This window comes from Podarcis bocagei, assembly GCF_964188305.1.
Source record: "Podarcis bocagei genome assembly, chromosome: 18".
Lineage (NCBI taxonomy): Eukaryota > Metazoa > Chordata > Lepidosauria > Squamata > Lacertidae > Podarcis > Podarcis bocagei.
This window is the reverse complement of record NC_138144.1, coordinates 589,256-612,698: the sequence shown is the minus strand read 5'-3', so window position 1 is coordinate 612,698 and position 23,443 is coordinate 589,256. Positions and strand designations below refer to the sequence as shown.

At 50.3% G+C, this 23,443-nt stretch overlaps 1 protein-coding gene across 8 annotated transcripts in view; it reads right to left on the bottom strand.

Moving 5' to 3' along the window:
- MAST3 (microtubule associated serine/threonine kinase 3) overlaps window positions 1–23,443 on the bottom strand; it is a 51,726-nt gene that overhangs the window by 26,600 nt on the left and 1,683 nt on the right. Inside the window, exons 2-7 of one of the 8 annotated variants that reach the window (XM_081177591.1) lie at window positions 18,054–18,085; window positions 15,002–15,079; window positions 2,595–2,683; window positions 2,029–2,104; window positions 1,454–1,474; window positions 849–927 (exon numbers count right to left, since the gene is read on the bottom strand). In XM_081177591.1, coding sequence (XP_081033717.1) covers window positions 849–927; window positions 1,454–1,474; window positions 2,029–2,104; window positions 2,595–2,683; window positions 15,002–15,079; window positions 18,054–18,085 — 375 coding nt within the window. Of the gene's footprint in view, window positions 1–848; window positions 928–1,453; window positions 1,475–2,028; window positions 2,105–2,594; window positions 2,684–8,799; window positions 8,928–15,001; window positions 15,080–16,327; window positions 16,439–18,053; window positions 18,086–23,443 lie in introns of those variants that run through there. The other 7 variants (XM_081177592.1, XM_081177593.1, XM_081177595.1 and 4 more) reach the window with 7 other exon arrangements.

Below are 23,443 nucleotides of genomic sequence, written 5' to 3'. Positions count from 1 at the left end.
CCCAGCACCCACACGGAAAATCTGAACGGCCGTCCTCGGGACGGAGGAGCGAGCGGAAAGACTGAGAACGCGGAGGGCAGAGGAAAAAACAGAAGAGGACTGGAAAAAGTTTAAGGACTATTTACAAAAACATTGTAAATTGTATGAGTGTTAAGAAGGATGCAGGACTGAAAACAACACGGCACCAGCAATTTAGTTGAAAGAAACATGAGAATAAGTGAGATCTGAGAAAAAGATAAATTTTGGAATAACATTATGTCTAAATTAAGTATTTAAGGACCCTCTCTTTCTACCTGGCCAATGGATCCTCTAACCAGGCCACGCCCCTTCCCTAGGCCACGCCCCCTCTGTCCAGGCCACACCCCTCACTGGCCCCGATCCACACCCTCCTCGCACTCTGCTCATGCCCCATTGCTCGCCTGGATGGAGAAGCGAGACAGCAGGCTGGCTGTGAAACGAGCCTGTCAATATTTGCACGCCCGTTTTTTGAAGTTTTTCGCCCCCGGCCCTCAAAAGCTTTGCGGCCCCCGAAGTGAAATAACATTCCTGGCAGCGGCGAGAAAAGACTCCCACTTTTTGACATTTATTTTATTTCCTATTCTGTCCTCAGGGGTGTTTTATTGATTTAATACGCTGTAAACCGCTTTGAGGTTTCTTCTTAAAAATATAAAGAGGTATAGAAATTAGAAAAGTAAATAAATAAACAGGGGTGCCTTCCAATTCCGCCGCTTTAGGTCTCGGCTGCGTGTCTAACCCCACCCAAAAAGCAAATGGGCGCACGGATCCTGGCAGTGCTGTGGGCTGACACCTGCGGAACTCCCCGCCGCAGGAGGAAAAGACCCACTTACCGAGACGGTGGAGCTGGGGGTGTTGGTGCCATAGCCGGAGGAGGGCAAGGAGGCCAGAGACCACCTTCGGCCGTCAGCCCTGGAAAGGGAAGAAGGAGAGCAGTCGAGCGAGTGGTTTCAGTAAATCTTTTTCGTGCAGCGAGAAGAGAAACCGATCCGAATAAAAGAAAGGGGGGGGGAACAAAACTGGAAAACGAAAAAAGCAGAAGAAGCAAACAGAGAAAAATAAAGGAGTTTTCTGCCTTTCTGTTACATAAAAGAAACATTCGCTCAGCAACAACAATAATAATTTTATGATTTGCACCCCACCCATCGGATTGGGTTTCCCCAGCCACTCCAACCTAACTGATCTACTTGGTTAGGAAATCCCGAAATAGATCAATTCGTTTTCCCTTCTATGCAAAAAGCGCAAGAGGGGTTCTCTTGTTTTCAGTTTTTCTCTAATCCAGAGTATCCTCTCCAGTAACTCCAGCCGCCGTTCCTCCATGATTAAATGATAGGAACTCCTTCCACCTTTGAGGCACGGGATCTATAAAGTTCCATTTCCGGAGTGGCTGGCGACGAAACCAAAGGGCGAATAAAGTGGTTTTGGAAGAGCCAATCACCTGTCGGTCCGAGGAGCATGGCTGGGCCAGGAATTGGTGGCGCGGCGTCCGGAAAAAGAGAAATTTGGGGAGAGGAAGACAGAGAGAAAGAGAGAGGGAGGCGGCCAAGAGGCAAAAGGTGAGACTTCAAAACGGAAGCAAGGTACCTTTCTTCCAAGACCCTCCCTTCCCAAATTCGGGATACGCCTTTGCATTTAGCACAAGGGATTTGCCGAGTTGCGAGGGACCCCCAAAGGCCATCCATCCCAACCTGGCGAAAGAACCAATGAAGGCAACGCCTGGAAAGTTTGGAATCTCCCCAAGTTTGGCATCTCCCAACGCGTGAAAAGAGTGGCAGAAAGGGGAAAGGGAGAGAGAGAGCGAGAGAGCGCGCGCGCAAAGGCACTGCTCGGGGAAGGATGGTTCAGTGGTTAGAGCAGCTGAAAGACCCCCAGGCTCAAGCTCCGGATGGGACTGGGGAAAGGCTCCCCCCTCCCCAGCCGGGTTTCCCTCTTTCCCAAACTCAGTTGTTCCACAGCCTGCCGCCCTGCAGACTCGCTTCGGCCCACGCCACCCCTGGCGGGCGGGACTCCTACCTGCGGGCAAAGGGGAAGCTGGCCGACGTGCCGGAGGAGAAGTTTCGGGGGCTGTCGAGGGGGCTGCTGCTGCTGGCTGCAGAGAGGGGGGGAAACAAACCGTCCTTAGCTGCGCTTGCTCGGGGTTGGGATAGATGACCAGGGGGGTTCCCTTCCAGCTCTAAAACTCCTCATAAGGTGGTAGAGGCTCCTGGGCGTTTTAAGCAGAGGCCTGCTCTCAGGAATCTATTTTTCTGCCATTTTTTAATTTATACTTTTCAGATTTATACATAAAATTGGGACGTCCTCTTCCACACCCTTAAACATTTTTCTCCAGTTTTCTTTGTGAGAGATGCATTGTGCTTCTTTTGCTTCGTTTTCTCTTGTTTAAAACTTCCGCTGCATTTTGATTTTCAATCAAGAAAGATTCATTTTTTTAAAAAATGACGTGTGAAGCGTAATGCAATTAAATTCGGTGCCCCTGCGACAGGGAGAATGTTGCTGATGGATTGGATTAATAAACAGAATATTTTGGGGGTGGGCTAGGAGGAGCCCCAGGGTGCCCCCGCTTTCTGCACCCAGCTTACCTGTCGTCACCGAAAGCGGGGAGAGGGGGCGGGAGAGGGTGGGCGATGGGGTCCCCACCACCAAACTTTTCCGGTTGCTCCGTCGGCAGCTGGAAGCAAAGACAGACGTGCGAGGGTTAATTCCAAGGGTTATTTCAGGGGGGAGACCCCAGAGAGGCAGCTGTCAGCACCCTTCACAGATATAATAATAATAATAATAATAATAATAATAATAATAATAATAATGGAACCTCCAGCTGCACAGGCAGTCTACCTGGATTCCTAGCTTTCGGCCAGAATTTGTAAATTTCAAACCTCTATTCCATTGCCCGTAAGTCGCAGCAAACTTCCAATATAAAATCACAAGTTAACATTTTAATCCTTATTCAAAAGGGCGTTTTATTTGGAGCTGTCAATGTATCCAAGCACATCTGTGTCCAAGCCACATAAAATAATTAAAGCAACTGGCAATTAATTAAATGTATGAACCGCCCTATGCCTGTAAGTCCCGGGGTCTTCCACACCCGAGAACATCTGTGTCCGAGATAATGAAAATAATCAAAACAATGGGCAGTGCTAATGTCTGCAAACTCATGGAAAAATACACTCCCCGACTAAAGACCCTGCCCGAAAAATATAAAAATCAAAATTAACACCTAATGTTGAAAAGCAATTCATGACGGCAGCTTTCAACAGTCCAACAGTGGAAGCCTGGAGCTACGACTGAGATTAGAATTGATGTCTCCCTGCTGAGAATTACATTGCCTGTAAATAATTCTGTGGGGGTTTTTTTATATACAGTGGTACCTTGGTTCCCAAATGCCTTGGTTCTCAAACGCCAAAAACCGGGTTCCGGTTTCTGAACGTTTTTTGGAAGCTGAACATCTGACACGGCTGTCGGCTACCGTTTCCGGGGAGCCTACGCCAATCAGAAGCCGTGCCTTGGTTTCCGAACATTTCGGAAGTCAAACGGACTACAGTGGTACCTTGGGTTACATACACTTCAGGGTACAGACTCCGCTAACCCAGAAATAGTGCTTCAGGGTAAGAACTTTGCTTCAGGATGAGAACAGAAATCGTGCTCCGGCGGCAGCAGCAGGAGGCCCCATTAGCTAAAATGGTGCTTCAGGTTAAGAATAGTTTCAGGTTAAGTACGGACCTCCGGAACAAATTAAGTACTTAACCTGAGGTACCACTGTAAAAAGGTAAAGGGTCCATTAGGTCCAGTCGTGGCCGACTCTGGGGTTGCGGCGCTCATCTCGCTTTACTGGCCGAGGAAGCCGGCGTACAGCTTCCGGGTCATGTGGCCAGCAGGACTAAGCTGCTTCTGGCGAACCAGAGCAGCGCACGGAAATGCCGTTTACCTTCCCGCTGGAGCGGTACCTATTTATCTACTTGCACTTCGTGTTTCCGAACTGCTAGGTTGGCAGGATCAGGGACCGAGCAACGGGAGCTCACCCCGTCATTGTGGGGATTCGAAGCGCCGACCTTCTGATCGGCAAGTCCTAGGCTCTGGGGTTTAACCCACAGCAAACGTAATAGAACCCCGACACCCTAACTTTCTGCAAAATGCCCGTCTCTGGTGCAATGCCCGGTTACATCACAGGGGGCTGAAGGCACCCCAGGGCAAGCAGAGCCGGCCGTTGTCCGGTTATGTAACTGACGGCGGGGAGAAGGGAAGGGGGAAGTCGGGTGCACAGGAAACCGACGGGACGCAGGGGCTCCCTGCAGGTTCCAGCCCTTGCCAGAATTGGCACCCAAGCCCCATTTTGCACCGAAAGCGGTCGCTCCCCGGCCCCTTTTAATTTTAATAGCAAAGAATTGGAAAGGTGATAACATTCCCGTCGAAAGGCGAAAATGACAGGATATTTACAACTCGCAAGGATGACAGGGAGAAGATGAGCGACGTTCAGTCAATAAAGAATGGGCAGTATTTAAGGAATATATTAAAAACTATGTGCGATAGTATCCATCTCCTGGCAGACCTAGAATGAATCTTGAAAGACAGAGAAAGTATACAATAAAATCTTCTTCGTCATAAACAGGAAAGGAAGACGACGACAAATTGTGTACAGGTCAGCAAAATGTTAAACGACACAATGAGGAGAACCGGAAGTTGGAGTTTGTGGTGTAACTATGTTGAATAATAATAATAGTAATAATAATAATAATTTATTATTTATACCTTGCCCATCTGGCTGGGTTTCCAGTTTGTTGCAGTGTGTGTAGTGTGTATTGTATTCTAAATGTTATATGTAAACTGAAGTTAATTGATGTACAATAAATATTATTTTAATTTATATAAACTCTAACCCGATGGTTGCCATTAATTTGATTCTGAATTGATTCTAGAATGGATTTTAATTACTTGACGGTGTGATTTTATATTTGCTGTGCTATTTTTACCTGTTGTTAGCCGCTCTGAGACTGGCTTTGGCCGGGGAGGGCGGGATACAAATAAAAAAATATTATTATTATAAAGAGAAACACGCGCTCTAACCACTGAGCCACGCAGCCCCTTCCTGACATTTGGAGGAAGGCGGAAAGAGGGAAGACCAAATCGGCTCCGTTGCACAGAGCACAGCAGCTGCCAGGGCCTTTTCTCGTCAGCCGCGCAAACAGGAAATGGAGGCTCTTCCTCTGCGGATCTTGGCCTCTCTCACACACAAGCGGATCCCAGTTGCTTCGGGTGAAAAAGCAGTAGTGGTGCCCTGCCGTTGCCAAATACACAGGCCGCCCCGCGCTTCTGCTCTCAAGGGTTGCCAGCGTACCGAACCCAGGTTTCCAAACGCAAAGCACGGCTTTGCTATCTCGCACCCCAAGCCCTGCTCCTCGATCGCGTTCATCGGCCGAGGAAATTAAGGGTGTTGCTTCTGCGCCTCCTCGTTCTTAATCCGCACAACCGTCCTGCCAGGTAGGCCAGGCTGAGAAGAGGCAGCGGTTGGCTTCCGAGGGCCGTGGGGGGATTCGAACTTGGCTCTTTCCCAGTTCAAAAAAGGATCACTGCCTCCGAGCTTCGAGAGCTAGCAGCCCCCGAGAGCAGCCCCCTCCTCGCTCCCAACTGCGGGATTTGCCGATTAATCGATCGCCAATTTATTCCCTTTCGGTTCCATTTACGGACAGCCTCAATTTCCCAACAGAGGAATAAAAAAAACAAGCGTTGTGCCGCTCCGCTTGTTCAAAACGAGAATGGTGATTTCCAAAACAAACACTTCCCTATAGAACAAAAACCAACCTCACATCTCAAAGCCAACGTTGAGCTGCGCCTTTCAAGAAAAAGAACTCCGGGAATTGTAGTTTATCCCTCACGCCGCTACAGTTCCCAGCACCCTGAAACTAAAGTTCCCAGGACTTTCTTTTCGTTGGAAGCCGAGTGCTTTAAAAGTATGTTGTGTATGGAGGGGAGGGGAGTTTGGCAGTTTAAATTTCTCACAGAGGGGAGTGCAAAAGAAAGAACGAATTAAGGGGCAGAGGCCCGACTGCAGAGATGAACAACCACCTCTTCCGCTCGTGGCGTGGAGACGCTTCGCTTGTGAAAGGATCCGCCGCCGATTCAAAACCAAAAAGGAAGTTCCCAATCGCTGCAAAACGGAGCCAGACAATGCGTCAGAGGCTCAGGCCCAAAAACCTTTGGTTTAACTTATTTTAAAATAATACGACCCGGATCCTAGAACCTTTGACCCAGGTGTAAGTCCCAACAGAATGCCGCTGGGCTTACTTTGGAGGGGAGATGTTTGGGGCAGAGGCTGAACTCAGAGGTGGAAGCAGCAGCCCCAAAGCCCCAAGGGGGACAAAAGTAAATTTTTAGGACGCAGCGAGTTTTCTATATGGCAGAGATGGGAAGAGAACAAGTCAAAGGGTTGGTGCTGACCTTTAAAGCCCTAAACGGCCCAGTAGACCTGAAGGAGCATCTCTACCCCCATCATTCAGCCCGGACACCGGGGTCCATTTCCAGAAGGCCTTCTGGAGATTCCCTCCCTGCGAGAAGTGAGGCTGCAGGGAACCAGGCAGAGGGCCTTCTCGGTGGTGGCACCCGCCCTGTGGAAAACCCTCCCACCAGATGTCAAGGAGATAAAGAACTATATGACTTTTAGAAGACATCTGAAGGCAGCACTCTTTAGGGAAGCTTTTTAATGACCGATGTTATACCGCGTTTTTAATATTCTGTTGGGAACCGCCCAGAGTGGCTGGGGAAACCCAGCCAGATGGGTGGAGTGTAAATAATAAACTTATTATTATTATTACTATTACCTTGATGAAGGTGGGAGTATCTTAAAAGCATTAGAAACTCAGATAAACGGCTCCTTAAACCAGGGTTCCGGTTGCCAGAACGGAACGCCTCCTTGCCGTTTGTGGGCCGGATTTGTGGGTCGCTATTTTTCAATACGGTTCCTGAAATCCATTCCGACGGCGCGGATAAAATAGAAGGGATGGAATTCTATAGGACAGAGAGGTGCGAAAACGGTCCAGATCCAAGGACCCCCCAAATGGCAGAGATTTCAGGCCGCCCGGGCATCTTCACTCAGTTGCAAGGGAATGACAGCCAGGTGCAAAATGCGCCCGGCGAATTTCGAACACTGATCTACGTCCGAAAGGGTTGGTAGCTCCATGCGGCAAGTGTGACCCCTTCCCTCTCCACAAAGCGAAGGTAAGGAGAATCCCACAGGAGCTGATCAGGGCATCTAGTCCCGACTCCTGTCCTCACAGTGTCCGCTAAGATGCGTCAAAACGGAAGCCCGAAACCTGGACCTTAGCGCATCATCGTTCAGAGGCATTTCCTGCCTTTAGCAGCGACAACACAGCCATTGGCCAGTAGCCACAGATCCTCCCTGGATTTGTATAATCTCCTTTTTAGAGTCACCCAAGTTGATGCCCATCGCTAAATCTCACCCCGTAGTGGAGCTGTTCACGGTGCAAATAGCCTCCTTCTTCCTCTTCTTCTTTTCAAAACGATTTTTACTGGTTTTACAAAACAAACCGCACACGTTTAACACAATTAGATTTCAAAACAGAACAAGGATTCTTCCGAATCTTCAGATTTCCCTCCTCTCCTCTGTGGGTGCTTTAAATATCTAAATATCATACCCAGAGGCGTGCTTGCCTGGCCCAAAATCCTGTTCTCACCGTGGCCACCCAAAGGGAAACCAGCAAGCGGAATGTGAAAGCAAAAAAAAAGCCTTGCGTCTCCACCGTCCTAAGGTAGACTGCCTCTGCTCAAAGAGGCTCCACTGAGGAATCCTAAGCAACCGAGAAGAGCTTGGCTGCTGGATCAGGACCCAAGGGGGGGGTCCCATCCAGTCAGGCTTCCTGTCCTGAGTGGCCAACCAGTTCAACCAGCGACTGGACCTCATTCCTGCCCTCCAGCAGCAGAGGGGTCATCCTTGAAAGTCGTCTCTTTTCCCACCACATTCCAGGAATTCTGCCCCCCCCCCCCACATCCTTGGAGCTTGAGTCAGGAACCAGCCTTGCTTCTCACCCGAGAAAAATCGCCTCCCCCCCCCCCATGATCCAGGGTTCATTTTAGGGCACAATCTGGGAGTTTGGGGGGAGAATTTCCCCCTTAAACCTCACATTGCCTTTTTGGGGGGGTGGGAAGGGGGAAGGAAGTTGGAGCAGCAAAGGAGATCGGTGACCTCGGATGCTCCGGGTCCAAACCAGCCCCCCCTCCCTCACAATCTGGCCGAGGGGATTATGTCCTAATCTGTACAAGCGCACACAGATTAACGGGGGGGGGGGGGAGAGGAAGAAAGAGAAGCAGCCAGCCTGTTTCTCAGCAAGAGATAAAAACACAAAGAAAGGAGACGAAGAACTTTGGGTGGATAATATATTAATTAAAAAAGTCACAGCCCAGAAATTAGGGTACAAGATAATATTTCGGGGGGGGGGCTTCCTGCACAAAAGCCCCCGCCACACACACACACAGGCGAGAGAGCAGAGGCGCCTCTGGGTATGTGATTGTTAAACCCTTTTGCAAGCTTTGCGCGCCGGGGAACGTCCCCAAAAAAGCACCCGTGCGGGTGGGGTGGGGGGGCTGTTTGTGCAATGCACACCACCCCCGGGGAGGATGAGAACAAACTCTCCGCAAGCAACACCTCCCCCACCCCATCCCTCCGGCGAGGCGCTTCTTTCCCCTCCCTCCCTCTCCAAAAAGCAACTCCGCTCGGTGCGTAATTGCGCCCGGAAGCGTTCCGTTGGCTCCTGGGCTGCGCGCCTCCGCCTCGGTTACCTCTTGGAGCGCTGGCTGAGGGCGCCCAGCGGAGCCCCCCAAGTGCCGGGGTCCGACATCGCCGGCCACCGACGGGTCCTTCTCCTCCTCCTCCTCCCGCGGGGCGCCGTCACCGCCTTCCGAGGGCCGCCGGCCTCCGAGCCCAGGGCGCTCCGCAGCGCCCCCTCCCGAGATTTGCGCAGCAAAGAGAGAGACACACACCAACCCCCGCCCGCCCCCGAATTCCTTTCCCACGTGCGCCGGGGAATCGGTTGGAAACGGTTCAGATATGGGTCGCCGAAACGATCCCCGGGATGCGGCGACTCCTGGAAAACGCGCAACGTTTGGGGTTGTTTGTTGTTGTCTCTCCCCCCCCCCAGTTTAGAGAGGTGGCGAGGAAAAGGCTACATGAGAGAGGTTTGCAAAAGGATAGCACGACGGAAGAAATATCAGCAACCTCAGATATGCAGATGACACAACACTGATGGCAGAAAGTGAGGAGGATTTAAATGAGGGTGAAAGAGGAGAGCGCAAAATATGGTCTGAAGCTCAACATCAAAAAAACGAAGATCATGGCCACTGGTCCCCTCACCTCCTGGCAAATAGAAGGGGAAGAAATGGAGGCAGTGAGAGATTTTACTTTCTGGGGCTCCATGATCACTGCAGATGGTGACAGCAGTCACGAAATTAAAAGACACCTGCTTCTTGGGAGAAAGGCGATGGCAAACCTAGACAGCATCTTAAAAAGCAGAGACATCACCTTGCCAACAAAGGTCCGTATAGTTAAAGCCATGGTTTTCCCAGTAGTGATGTACGGAAGTGAGAGCTGGACCATCAAGAAGGCTGATGGCCGAAGAATGGATGCTTTTGAATTCTGGTGCTGGAGGAGACTCTGGAGAGTCCCATGGACTGCAAGAAGATCCAACCTCTCCATTCTGAAGGAAATCAGCCCTGAGTGCTCACTGGAAGGACAGATCCTGAAGCTGAGGCTCCAAGACTTTGGCCACCTCATGAGAAGAGAAGACTCCCTGGAAAAGACCCTGATGTTGGGAAAGATGGAGGGCGCAAGGAGAAGGGGACGACAGAGGATGAGATGGTGGGACAGTGTTCTTGAAGCTACCAGCATGAGTCTGACCAAACTGCAGGAGTGCCTGGCGTGCTCTGGTCCAGGGGGTCACAAAGAGTCGGACACGACTAAAGAACTAAAGAACAACAACACAGCACGACATGGAGAGAAAAAGGGTTTATTCCTCCCTCTCTCCTAGTACATCCCTGAAGTGCAAGGTTGGGAGAATCAGGACAGAGATCAGAGAAAGGCCTCCTTCATGTATGCGCATAGTGAAAGCATGCAACGCGCTTCGGCCAACCTGCAAGGCTTTCAAAGATTTCACAAACTCGTGGAGAAAGCCTGGCTGTCAATGGCTGCCAGCTATGATGGCTCTTCATTGTCCTCAATGCTTGCAGGCAGCAGTGCTTCTGAACCCTCCCTGTGAGAAGTGAGGTTACAGGGAACCGGGCAGAGGGCCTTCTCGGTGGTGGCACCTGCCCTGTGGAACACCCTCCCAGCAGATGTCGAGGAAATAAACAACTATGCAGAATTGGACAGAATGACAGGAAGGATTCGAAACCTGCGTGACCAGAGATTTACAGAAGATTGGAAGAAGTACGTATATGAATTATTTGAAGAGCGACTGTAATCAACAAATTACGTTAGCAGGACTACAAGAAGTTTTGTAAGGAGGAATATACGAAGTGTTACAAAGTAGAAAAAGATATTGGTTATGAGTTTGAAATGTAATAGGGAAGATAAGAAATGCATACTGAGAGATTAGATTGGAAAATTTTCAATCAGAATTGATGGAAGTCAAAAATTTGAATAAGATGTAAAAGTATGTTTCATTACTGTTGAAAATGATATGTTAAAAAAAACTAATAAAAATATATTTTAAAAAAAGGAAATAAACAACTACAGTGGCACCTCGGTGTACAAATTTAATCTCTTCCGGAAGTTCGTTCTTAAAGCGAAACCATTCTTAAACCGAGGTGCACTTTCCCTAATGAGGCCTCCCACCGCCGGTGCCCTGCCACCGCTCAGATTCCGTTCATAGACCGAGGTAAAGTTTGCAAACCAGGACACTACTTCCGGAGTTCGTAAACCAAATAGTTTGTAAACAGGGCTGTTCTTAAACCGAAGTACCACTGTATCTGGTTTTTAGAAGACATTTGAAGGGAAGGTTTTAATGTTTGATGTCTTGCTGTGTTTTAATTTGTTGGAAGATGCCCAGAGTGGCTGGGGAAACCCAGTCTGATTGGAAGGTTGGCGGTTCGAATCCCCGCGATGACGGGGTGAGCTCCCATTGCTCTGTCCCAGCTCCTGCCAACCTAGCAGTTCAAAAGCACGGCAAAGCGCAGGTAGATAAATAGGTACCGCTGCAGCCGTATCTCTTATAAGGGGGTTAGTTTAACCTCTGGGTTTGCTGTAGCAAAATTGAATTACTGTGTCGTGAAAGGATGCATGTCTAAAAAAGCGTGTCGGCGACATGAAAAGTTTGGAAACCTCTGCGGGCCTAAGACTATAGAGCCCAAGACGCCAGCATCGCTGTGATAGGAAAACCCATTTGAAACCAAAGCCAAGTAAAATCACTACAGAGCCCACGGTGCAGTTTTGCAGCGATGGGAGAGCTGTGGCCTTAAGAAGCAAAGCGAGTTACTACAGAACACATGAGCCAGTGCTACTGTGATGAGAAAAACGTGGGAGAGAGAAAGAGAGAGAGAAAGAAAAAAAGAGAAGGAAGGAAGGAAGGAAGGGAAGAAAGAAAGGGAAGGAAGGAAGGGAAGGAAGGAAGGGGAAGGAGGGAAGGAAGAAAAGATAAGGAAGGAAAGGAAGGAAGGAAAGGAGGGAAGGAAAGGAGGCTTAAAGCCTTGGAGTTGCAGGGGGAAAGATTCCTGTGAGTTTGAACCCAGGTCTCTCTGACACACATCCATGCAACAATGCCTCCTCTCTCTCCCTGTCTTCTCTCGTTCTCTCTCTCCGCACATGACAACTGTGGGGGGAAGCAGCCGCCAGGCAAGCCGGGTGGCGGAGGGCCAAGGCGACTGCCGACTCTGCCGCCAAGCCAGCAGCGGTTGAAGGCTGTCTCTCCATGGCAACGGTTGTCCAGCTGACCTGCGCGCGGGGGGGGGGGATGGCAGAGAGCCGGGCTGCGCATGTAGGCGCATATATATCCCTCCCTCCCTCGTGTGCAGGAAGTCCTGCGGCGCATGCCAGCCCCCCTTCCTGCCCCTGCCGTGCGGCGCATAAAGGTTGCAGATGTGAAACACTCTTTCCAAAACCGCCATCGCTGTTTGTTCAAAGAGCTGGTGCTCTTTGCAGCAGGAAGTTGGGACTTTGGAGACATTGGCAGGTTGGGGAGGGAACCCCAGTGGTCATCCATCCCAACCCCCTTTGCAATGCAGGAAGCTCAGCTAAAGCATCCAGGAGAGATGGCGATCCGACCTCTGCTTAAAAACCTCCAAGGAAGGAGAAGGCCAACATTTTTCAGACAAAAAGCTCTTACAGAAAGTTCTTCCTAATGTTGAGTTGATGCAAAAACTGGGGGGGGGGTTTGTCTCCTCCTTTGCCCCAAGCTCAAGCTTCTGTCCCTCATGAGGCCCGGAGAAGAGGGAAAAAATGAAGGCCAGGGAAGAGGAAAAAGCACTGCCACAATTTGGCCGGCCGTGAGGGTTAGGCAGGGGAAAGGATCGATTCCTGAAATCGTTTCATAACCAAAGAGCAGCATTGACTGAGTTCTGGGAGGGGGGGAAAGGACGCCTCTGGCCGCCTGGCCGCTTTGATTTTACAAAGGCAGAGCCAATTTTTGGAGCTGGGTGCGAATCCAGGCCACCCGCTGAGCGGAGGGGGAAGTCTCAAAGCTCTCCAGAGTTACCAGTACGTTTCCGAGCACAATTCAAAGGGTTGGTGCTGACCTTGAAAGCCCTAAACGGCCCAATATACCTGAAGGAACATCTCCACCCCCATCGTTCTGCCCAGACACTGGGGTCCAGCGCTGAGGGCCTTCTGGCGGTTCTCTCACTGTGAGAAGCCAAGTTACAGGGAAGCAGGCAGAGGGCCTTCTCGGTGGTGGCACCCGCCCTGTGAAACGCCCTCCCACCAGATGTCAAAGAGAACAACAACTACCAGACTTTCAGAAGACATCTGAAGGCAGCCCTGTTGAGGGAAGCTTTTAATGTTTGATGTATCACGGTATTTTAATATTTTGTCTGAACTGAACAGAAGCTGAGCCAGGCCACGGAGCGGACTATTCTTCCTACACTGGCTGGCAGCAGCTCTCTAGGTTTCAGGTGGGGGCCAAGCAAGGACTGAACCCGAGGTCCTTCTACATGCCAAGCAACTGCCCTAGCCCACTGAGCCATGGACACGCAAATATTCAAATAAAACACGCAAATTTTCAAATAAAACACGCAAATATTCAAATAAAACACACAAATATTCAAATAAGACACACAAATATTCAAATAAAAACAAGCAAATATGTTTCCTTTTGCCCGCCCAGGGCTGCCAGCTGTTACAGCGCCTCTTCCCTCTTCGCTGCGCCCATCAAACCACAAGCGCTTACGTTCCCTCTCTCTCTCTCAGACAGGGAGAAATTACCAGGCGCTCACGTTATTCATTAATCCGCCCTGCGAGGCCATCGGAGGAGGTAGCGGCCTTGGCCAAGGAGTCGGAGAGGGACGGGGAGATTGCCTGCCCCACGGCGACCGCTCCTCCCTCGGCCTTGGGAACCTTTGGACCGCCGGGTGCTGCTGTGCTACAACTCACGCCAGTGCCGGATTCACGTCTAAGCTCAACAAGCTCTAGCTTAGGGCCCCACTCTCTTGGGGGCCCCCAGAAAAATTAAAGGGGGAAAAACCTGGATGTACATGAATATAAGATAATAAACAAATAAAATAAAACCTACATCCAGCAACTGTGTTTTGCGTTGTGTCGGCTCCTCTGATGTAAGTCATGGGCCCCGTCTGCTCCCTAAAATATCCCTGGTTTGCTCCTTTCTATATATAGGGTGCCGACATTTTGCATGGACTGGTTGCACAGCAACATGTGCAAATGGCTTGAGATACCTAAAAGGTAAAGGGGACCCCTGGCCATTAGGTCCAGTCGTGGCCGACTCTGGGGTTGCGGCGCTCATCTCGCTTTATTGGCCGAGGGAGCCGGCGTACAGCTTCAGGGTATGTGGCCAGCAGGACTAAGCCGCTTCTGGCGAACCAGAGCAGCGCACGGAAACGCCGTTTACCTTCCCGCCGGAGTGGTACCTATTTATCTACTTGCACTTTGACGTGCTTTTGAACTGCTAGGTTGGCAGGAGCAGGGACTGAGCAACAGGAGCTCACCCCATCGCAGGGATTCGAACCGCCGACCTTCTGATCAGCAAGTCCTAGGCTCTGTGGTTTAACCCACAGCACCACCTGTGTCCCTCTTGAGATACCTATTAGGTCCATAAATGACCATATAGCACAGGAATCCCCAAACTTGACTCCCCAGATGTTTTGGGACTACAACTCCCACCACCCCTAGCTAAGAGGACCAGTGGTCAGGGATGATGGGAGTTGTAGTCCCAAAACATCTGGAGGGAACAGCAAAAATTTGTTGTTGACAAAGGACAGCTGGGCATAGAAAGGACCCCATTACCTTCAGGAGCGGAGGGCCGCATCAAACCTCTCCCGCTAGCTTACGAGAACACCGCAAGAGCCTGCTGGATCGGGCCCAAAGGGGGGGGGACATCTTAGCCCACCCTCCCAGTCCTTGCAGAGGCTAAGCAGCTAAGGCCCCTGCAAGCAAGACCAGGGGAAGAACTGCCTATTTTTTGCCACCAGGTAGACTGGTCCTGTCCATGGAGGCTCTCTTTTTAGGAATCAGAAGCGGCGCAGAAGACGACGTGTTTGGCCTGCCCCCTCTCTGTTTCCTCTGCACAAACAACCCAGGCTGCCTTTGTGGTGTGAGAGAGAGTGCAGGGAATTGAACCGTGGTTCTAACCACTACACCACGCTGCCCTTTTTTGTTTTTTGTCAAGAGCGACGGAGCAATCAGGGAAGCGCTTCCTCGGCACCCGCCTCGCAACACGGACGTGGGTGGCGGTGCACCCCATAACAGCACATAATATTCCTTCCCCCCCTTCCCACTGCACGGAAAAGACACATCTCCCCACTCGTGGTTAGGGTCTCTTACCTCCAGGGGTGCAACGCCAGGGGGCTGAGGGGGCTCAGGGGGCTGAGGAGGGTCGGACTCTGGCTCCCGGGCGAGAGGCTGCAGAAGGAAGAGAGCCAAGGAGAACGAGGCCGCGGTGTGAATAGGGGTCAGAGGCGCAACCCCACCCGCCAGGAGATGAGTTGGGGGGAATCACAGGGACCCAGTTGCCACTCACCCCCCATCTAGAGACGACAGCTCCTTACACGTCCAGGGATATCCCATCGCAGAGCTACGATTCCCAAAGCAGGGAACTGTAGCGCTGCCTTGGCACCGTGCCGTTGAAGCCCTAAGCGACACCGGTTGGGGGGCAATGGGGTATTAGGTGGAGAGGGGGAAAGATGAAGCTCCTCGCAGGTGACAAGATCTTGGAAAGGCCCCCCGGTTTGTAAGATCTGGGGAGACCGGGGCGGGGAGCACTCTGCCCATGCCCAGAGGGCCTCTTCATATCCCAAGCTTGGGGGCTGGGGCGCTGCTACATATATACCCTGCTTTTTGGAGCTCAAAAATAGCGAGGCTGGCTCTTCTCGCACAACAACCCTGAGAGGTAGGTCAGGCTCAGAGAGGCCACGCAGTGATTTTCAGGGGGAAGCGGACTCGAACCCCAGACTGCCAGGCCCCCGGGCGCTCTCGCCCCTACCCCAAACGCCTTTTCCTTCCCCGTGGCAGGCGGAGGTTCAACAGGTGGTGTTCTCCCAGCCCCGCCAGCCACGCATCTGCTGCGTGCGTGTTTTTTAATCGGAATAAAATTGAATCAGGGGAAAGCGGAGCCGCGAAGCTCCTCCCAGGCAGCTTAGCGGCGCCGCCCGGGCAACCCTCTCGCCAGTCGGGGGTGGGGTGGGGGGGACGGACGGGGACCCGCCTGGCAGGTTTGCGGAGGGCGCCACAGCCCCGGGGTGGGCTGCATGAGCTCTGCGGGACCCTTCCCCGAGGCGGAGGCGCGCTTTGGAGCGGGAGAAGCCACGGAGAGCCCTTTTTTCATTCTCTCTTTTTGGGGAATCACCGCCGCCCCCTCCCTCCGCAGCCGGTTCCCTGGCAACCGAGCCGTGCGTCATTGGAGACCCCGGGATGGAAGGAGGGGAGAGGGGAGGGGGGAGAGGGATCCCCCGAAGGCGAAAAGAGGGGCCGCGAGAGAGAAAAAGACCCCCAACCCCACAGCCCTGCCAAGCTTTCGGTGCCAAGCGAGCGCTCCGCCGTGCGCGCCTCTCCAAGCGCCCCCGGGTCGCTGCCTGCCGGCGCTGGAACCTCTCCCCCACTTTCCCCACCCTCTCCCCGAGCGGGGGCGCCCAGGAGCCCCCCCAAACTCACTCCACCAAGGTCAGCGAAGGGATCTTCAGCTTGGCACGGCGCGCCTGCATGGCGACGGCGGTGGCAACGCGCTGCCCCGACGGCGCGTCCGCCGCGCTCTGCTCGCCTGGCGCGGCTTCCCCCGGCGCTCGCTGGCTCGCCCGCCCACCCGGCCCTCCTCCCTCCCCCCCCCCACCTCGGAGGGAGGGAGGGAGAAGAGGGACTGGGAGGAACAGAAAAGCCCTGGGGTGGGGGTGCTGGGAGCGCGCGCCGCCGCCGCCCCCTAGGAATTAAAAAAGCGCAAGCAGCGAGGCGCCAGGTCGCCAGGTTTTTAGAGAAAGGCGCGCGTCCCCGCGGGGGGACCCGACCTCTCCAAGGGAAAAGGCTCGGGGCGCCGCCGCTCTCAAGAGGGGCGGGCGCATAGGTGCCAACGCCCGGGGGCGCTGGGTGCCCGAGCACCCACCAAATTCCCCACCAAGGGGCCGGGCACCCGCAAATTTCAGTGCCAGGCAGGGCCGTGACTTGGTCGCGGCGGGGCCGTGGGCGGAGACAAGAGACTCGTACAGTACGGAGGTTCGTCTAGCTCTGTAGTGCGCACACGGGCTGGCAGCAGCGGAGGCTCTCCTGGGTTCCCCAGCGCTCCGGCTCTGCGGGGAATGCACCAGCGAGAAAACCACCAAAACCAATCTCGAAAGCAATTCCGACACGGAAACAGGTTGGGAGAAACTATCGCCTAAAAAGCCGCCGCCGCCGGGAGCTGAACTCTGGAACTCCCCGCCACATGAGACGGCAAAGGGGCACCGGTTCGCAGGCTCTCGAGGGCGAGGCACCCATTGGCGGGGAAAGGCTCTTCGGACATTCTCGAGGGTCCCCGAACTTTTCTCTGCGAGTCACACTTTTGGAACAGGAATTTGCTTGCGCCGATTTTTTTTTTTTTTATTGCATAGGAAAACAAAATGAAAACAACTGCCAGCAGGGCTTGGTTTGGAACACAGAACACAGCTGCTTTATAATATGATTGTGGGGTGTCCGGAAAATGTATAACAATCATAGAACGGCAGAGCCGAAAGGCCCCATCAGAGTCATCTAGTCCAGCCCCCTCTAATGCTCTTGAAAAGAGGCCTAGATACTGTTCCTGGTTGTATATCCCATTGATTGATTGATTGATTGTAGGGCTGGGCAGTATCTGGTTTTCAACTTTGTGATGTATCACCAGCCAAACTGCGATATATCAATATATCATGATGTCTGAATAAGGATGGCCCTGTTTTCGGCATCGCGCTATATCACCAGCTAAATATCAAGATATTCGCAATATATAACAATGTCCGAATAAGGCTGGAGTAGGTTTTCAACATCACACTGTATCGCCAGCTAAATATCACGCTGTCTGGTATAAGGATGGAGCTATTGGGGCGTCACAGTTTCCCCCACATTGCGATTTTTTTCCAGAAAACACAGACACACATATCGTGATTTGCAAATATATCACCAGGTCAAAAAATCATGAAACCGATATCACGATACAGACTCCAGACCGTATCGTGGGGTATAATAAATTATTATTATTATTATTATTATTATTATTATTATTATTATTATTATTATTGGAATACTCTGGCACCAGGAAACCCCTAAAGTGAGCCAGGCTGGCCAGCTTGTGGGCCCTCCAGAGGCATCTATCTGGGTGCCCGCAGAAGCCCGAGCGACGCAGAACCCGAAACGCGGGGCAGAGCCCCCCACTCACGTTTTCCCACGGCGAGGCAGGCTCAGCTCCTTCTGTGGAAAAGGAAAGGGGAAAAGACAGTCAGGATGAGGCCGCCGGGACTTTGCAGCCGCCCCTTCGGCCTCGCTCAGACCCCTCGAGCCCCAGCGCATTCAAGGATGGGAGAGGTGTGCCGTCTTATGGGGGGCTGTGGCTCAGTGGTTAGAGAATTCGCTCGGCAAGCTCAACTTCATCTTTGAAACTGCCAGCCAGTGCAGGCAACACTGGCTTGGAGGCAGCTCCTTGTTTGAATTAGCCTAAGCATGAGGACTGGCGCCTTGAGTTTCTTTCTCTTTCTCCGAATCGGTTTTCCAAATTTTACCCAATCAGCCACAGATTCAGACAGATTTAATACAATTTTCTTTCCAAAAACTGGTTTCCCGCACTCTGCTCTCAATGCCTCTAAGGTTTTTTATTATTATGATTGGTTTTACAAATACGAAGCACAAATAAACACAAATTAGTATCTGAAGAAGTGTGCATGCACACAAAAGCTTATAGCCAGAACAAACTTAGTTGGCCTCTAAGGTGCTACAGGGGGACATGGGTGGCGCTGGGGGTTAAACCACAGAGCCTAGGACTTGTCGATCAGAAGGGCGGCGGTTCGAATCCCCGCAATGACGGGGTGAGCTCCTGTTGCTCGGTCCCTGCTCCTGCCAACCTAGCAGTTCGAAAGCACCTCAAAGCGCAAGTAGATAAATAGGTACCACTCCAGCGGGAAGGTAAACGGCGTTTCTGTGCGCTGCTCTGGTTCGCCAGAAGCGGCTTAGTCCTGCTGGCCACATGACCCAGAAGCTGTACGCCGGCTCCCTTGGCCAGTAAAGCAAGATGAGCGCCACAACCCCAGAGTCGGTCACGACTGGACCTAATTGTCAGGGGTCCCTTTACCTTCATTCTAGCTGTGGTCTAAACCACAGAGCCTAGGGCTTGCCGATCAGAAGGTCGGCGGTTCGAATCCCCGCGTCAGAGTGAGCTCCCGTTGCTGGGTCCCTGCTCCTGCCCACCTAGCATTTCAAAAGCACGTCAAAGCGCAAGTAGATAAATAGGTACCGCTCTGGTGGGAAGGTAAACGGCGTTTCCGTGCGCTGCTCTGGTTCGCCAGAAGCGGCTTAGTCCTGCTGGCCACATGACCCGGAAGCTGAACGCCGGCTCCCTCGGCCAGTAAAGCGAGATGAGCGCCGCAACCCCAGAGTCGGCCACGACTGGACCTAATGGTCAGGGGTCCCTTTACCTTAGTATCTGAAGAAGTGTGCCTGCACACGAAAGCTTAAACCCAGAACAAACTTAGTTGGCTTCTAAGGTGCTACTGGACAATTTTTTCACGCAGAATGCGAATTTATGGTGAAGTCTCCCGGTGAAGTCTCCCTGCTTGCAAACCTGCAAAGGGCCAGTGCAAAGACTCCTGAGCTGCGCGTCTCTCTCTCTCGCCCCACCCGGGACCAAAGGCCCTGCCTTCTGCCCCCCCAGCCGCCGCCTCCTGAGCACGTGCAGAGCGACTGTCCCAGGGCACAGGGGGCAGGGCGCACTTTCCCTGCAATGCTGCCAGCAGGTGTGGAGCGAAGGTCGTTGAATCAATGATAAGAGCAGGAGGTGTGTTGTCAATTCCAAACAGGGTGGATAAAAATCAATGGTTTTAAATATATATATATATCCAAAAATTCAGAATATTATTTTTTACTTAAATCAGATTTTTAAAATTTAAATCGGATTTTTAAAAAATTTAAATCGGATTCTTTTCTTGCCGGTATAATCTTCATATTTACAACCAGACGAAGGTTTCGTTTTTGGAATGACAAATTTCCAGAGCAGTTTTTACAGTTATATCAAACATTACTGATTTGGTTATACTACATAGAAATAAATGGTGAGGTTTAATAAGTTAGCTGTTTATACTGGGGCAACCTTTCTGCTGTACTTGATTGGAAGGAGAAAAAGAATCGTTTCCTTAATAACAATTTAAACAATTCATTTAACTAAAACAATAGCATTCATGTATCCATGTTTGCTAACTGATGTGGTTAAATGATTTTTTTTTTAAAAAAAAGCTTAGACTGAGTTTTAGCACACATTAAAAAATTAAAGCAAATCCTTATTTCCTGATGAATAGCCTTTGGGCTATAACATAACTTAAACAGAAAATCTTTAGAAAGGTTTTTCCTCCAAAAGCATTTTATTTTAAAAATCTGATTTAAATAAAAAACCCCATTTAAAATAATAATAATAATAATAATAATAATAATAATAATAATAATAATAATAATAGATTTTTATCCACCCTGATTCTATTACGTATTCTCTGTTTAAGAATTGCTACGCTCGGAGCTTCTCTTATCTCACGATTACAGGATCGCGACCACTGAAGACTTGTTTTGCCTTTGTGATATTGACGGACTCTCTAATTTTGCTCCTACAAAACTGATTTATTTTACCACTTGCATCTCCATCATAGATTCTCTGTTGAAGAACGGTGAAACGATATAGGTTATATATATTTTGTTAGCCCCGTGTTATTGCTTAAAGCGCGGCAGAAAACCCCCCCGTCCTCTTCCTCCCTCCCTCCCCAAAGGAAGGAACGAAATTGTCTGAAATGTCAGGAGTGATTTCCTCGCTTTGCCATGTTGGGGTTCGGACAGCTGAGCAGGCTCTGTTCGGCAGCCTGGGGGGGCTGCCAGGGACGATCAGAGTCAAACGATGTCCTCACCGTCACCCCAGATTCCTGGTACACACAGACACACAAGGCACCCTTGGGTGCTGGCAGGGGGGGGGCTCTCAAGGAACCGGGGACAAGGGGGCGACTTCGCCACAGCTCCCTCCCCAAATACCCAGACAGCTCACCCAACCGTAGAAGCAGCGCCGTATTTACATACAGTGGTGCCCCGCAAGACGAAATTAATTCGTTCCGCAATTTTTGTCGTCTAGCGAATTTTTCGTCTTGCGAAGCACAAAATCCCATAGGAATGCATTGAAAATCAATTAATGCGTTCCTATGGTCAAAAAAAGTCGAAACAAAGCCAAATTTGGTACAACAACAGTTTATTAACTGCTCTTTAAAGTCACACATACTGTAAAGAGCAGTTCAAAAATTGAAGGGAAAATAAATTAACTTTATAAACAAAACATGTCTTTGTTTTTAGACAAAGGAAACAAAGCCGCGAGACGTTTTCATCTTGCGAAGCAAGCCCATAGGGAAATTCGTCTTGCGAGGCAAATCAAAAACGGAAAAACCTTTCGTCTAGCGAGTTTTTTGTCTTGCGAGGCATTCGTCTTGCAAGGTACCACTGTATAAGCTAAACAAGAGGTAGCTTAGGGCCCCACTCTCTAGGGGCCCCAAAAAAATTTTTAAGGAAAAAAAACCACTGGATGTACATTTCCAAAATATTATCTAGCTATCTATCTATCTGTCTATCTGTCTATCTGTCTATCTGTCTATCTGTCTATCTATCTTTCTTTCTGTCTGTCTATCTATCTATCTATCTATCTATCTATCTATCTATGTATCTATCTATCTATCATCATCTACCTATCTGTCTGTCTGTCTATCTATCTATCTATCTATCTATCTATCTTTCTATCTATTTATGCCAGTGCCAGATTTACGTATAAGCTAAACAGGCTATAGCTTAGGGCCCCACTCTCTTGGGAGCCCCCCAAAGAAATTTAAAGGGGGGAAAATAACTGGAAGTAAATTTCCAAAATATTATCTATCTATCTATCTATCTATCTATCTATCTATCTATCTATCTATCTATCTACAGTATTTATCATCTATATATCTATTTATGCCAGTGCCGGATTTACGTATAAGCTAAACAGGCTATAGCTTAGGCTCCAGGGGTCAGAAGACTTTTCCAGCAGGGGGCTGGTCCACTGTCCCTCAGACCTTGTGGGAGGGCTGGACTATATTGGGGGGGGGGGGATGAACGAATTCCTATGCCCCACAAATAACCCAGAGATGCATTTGAAATAAAAGGACACATTCTACTCATGTAAAAACATGCTGATTCCCGGACCGTCCGGGGGCCGGATTGAGAAGGCGATGGGGTCGGATCCGGCCTCCCCATTGGCTAGATGACCCTGGCTTCCCTTCCAAGCCTGACGATTCTAGGACTTTGTGAAGTTGGAAAGGGCTCCCTGAGGGTCATCCAGCCCAACCCTCCGCTGTGCAGGAATCTCAACGCCACCCAGTCGGAAGCCATACTTTGCCCTGATTAGCTAGTCCTAGTCGGAATCTCCTTTATTGTCGCTTGAGGCCACGGGTTCCATGATTAGTATAATTTTATTTTTTAAATCAGGGCTGGGGAGAATATGGAGAAGACCTTTGCCCAAGGCGATTCAGTCGCTTGCAAGGTTGTCTGTGTAACACACACAAACAAACACACATGCAAACACAGCCAAGGGGGGTGGACACACAAGATGGGGAGGGCAATTGGTACAGCCTGTTTCCTCCGCCGTAGCTCACCAGTGGCCTCTGGTGGCCGTTTTGGGGGAAAGGCCCAGCAGGCTTCTCCCTAACGCCAATTCCCCCACCTTTCCAGACTTGAGATGATATAAAACGGCTTGGGAAAAATGTTTTAAAAATCACATTTGTTACAAAGCCAGGTTTTTTTTAAGGAATTGGAGGTGCAGAGACACGGAAGGAAAATAAAAGACTGTTCCTGTTTTTGCTACAGCAGCTGCAAAGATGCTGGAAAGATGATAAGATACGAGGGCAGACAAAATTATTGGACTATGCAAGAGACGGGAAGGGGAAACCGGGAGGATCGAAACCTCAACAGAGAATGGGACAAATCAGGGCCGGAGTGAGGTTCGACGCAGCCCTCAGCTCCTGAAGATAATGGGGCCTTTTATATATCCAGGTGTCCTTTGTCAACAACAAATTATCACTGTTTTTTGTGTTGAATACATGCTCTATGGTAATTTATGGACCGCATAGGTACCTCAAGCCATTTGCACATCACAAAATATGTAATGGTTGAACTGAAATACAATTAAGAAGAGGTATATTAGTAGTGAAATAAAGATGAAGGTCTAACTTAAAATGGTTTTTTTATTCGCAACAAACAGAACAATGCAAACACGTGGACATTGGGCAAGAACAAAAGTTCCTTTGGAAACACAATAGACAAAGACTCCTCATCTAGTCTGTCGAAGCTTGCTATAACATGAAATAATCAGAGGTGTAAATATGTGATGCAAACTACTAAGAATGATAAGAGAGTGGGGCCCTAAACTAGAGCTTGTTTAGCTTATTCGTAAATCCAGCACTGGGACAAATAGAGATTGTATTTGAAAGAACACTTGAACTCTTTCGGAGGCTTCAAACAGCTCCTGCCACAATACATAAGACTTTGAATTCAACGGAGGACTGTAGA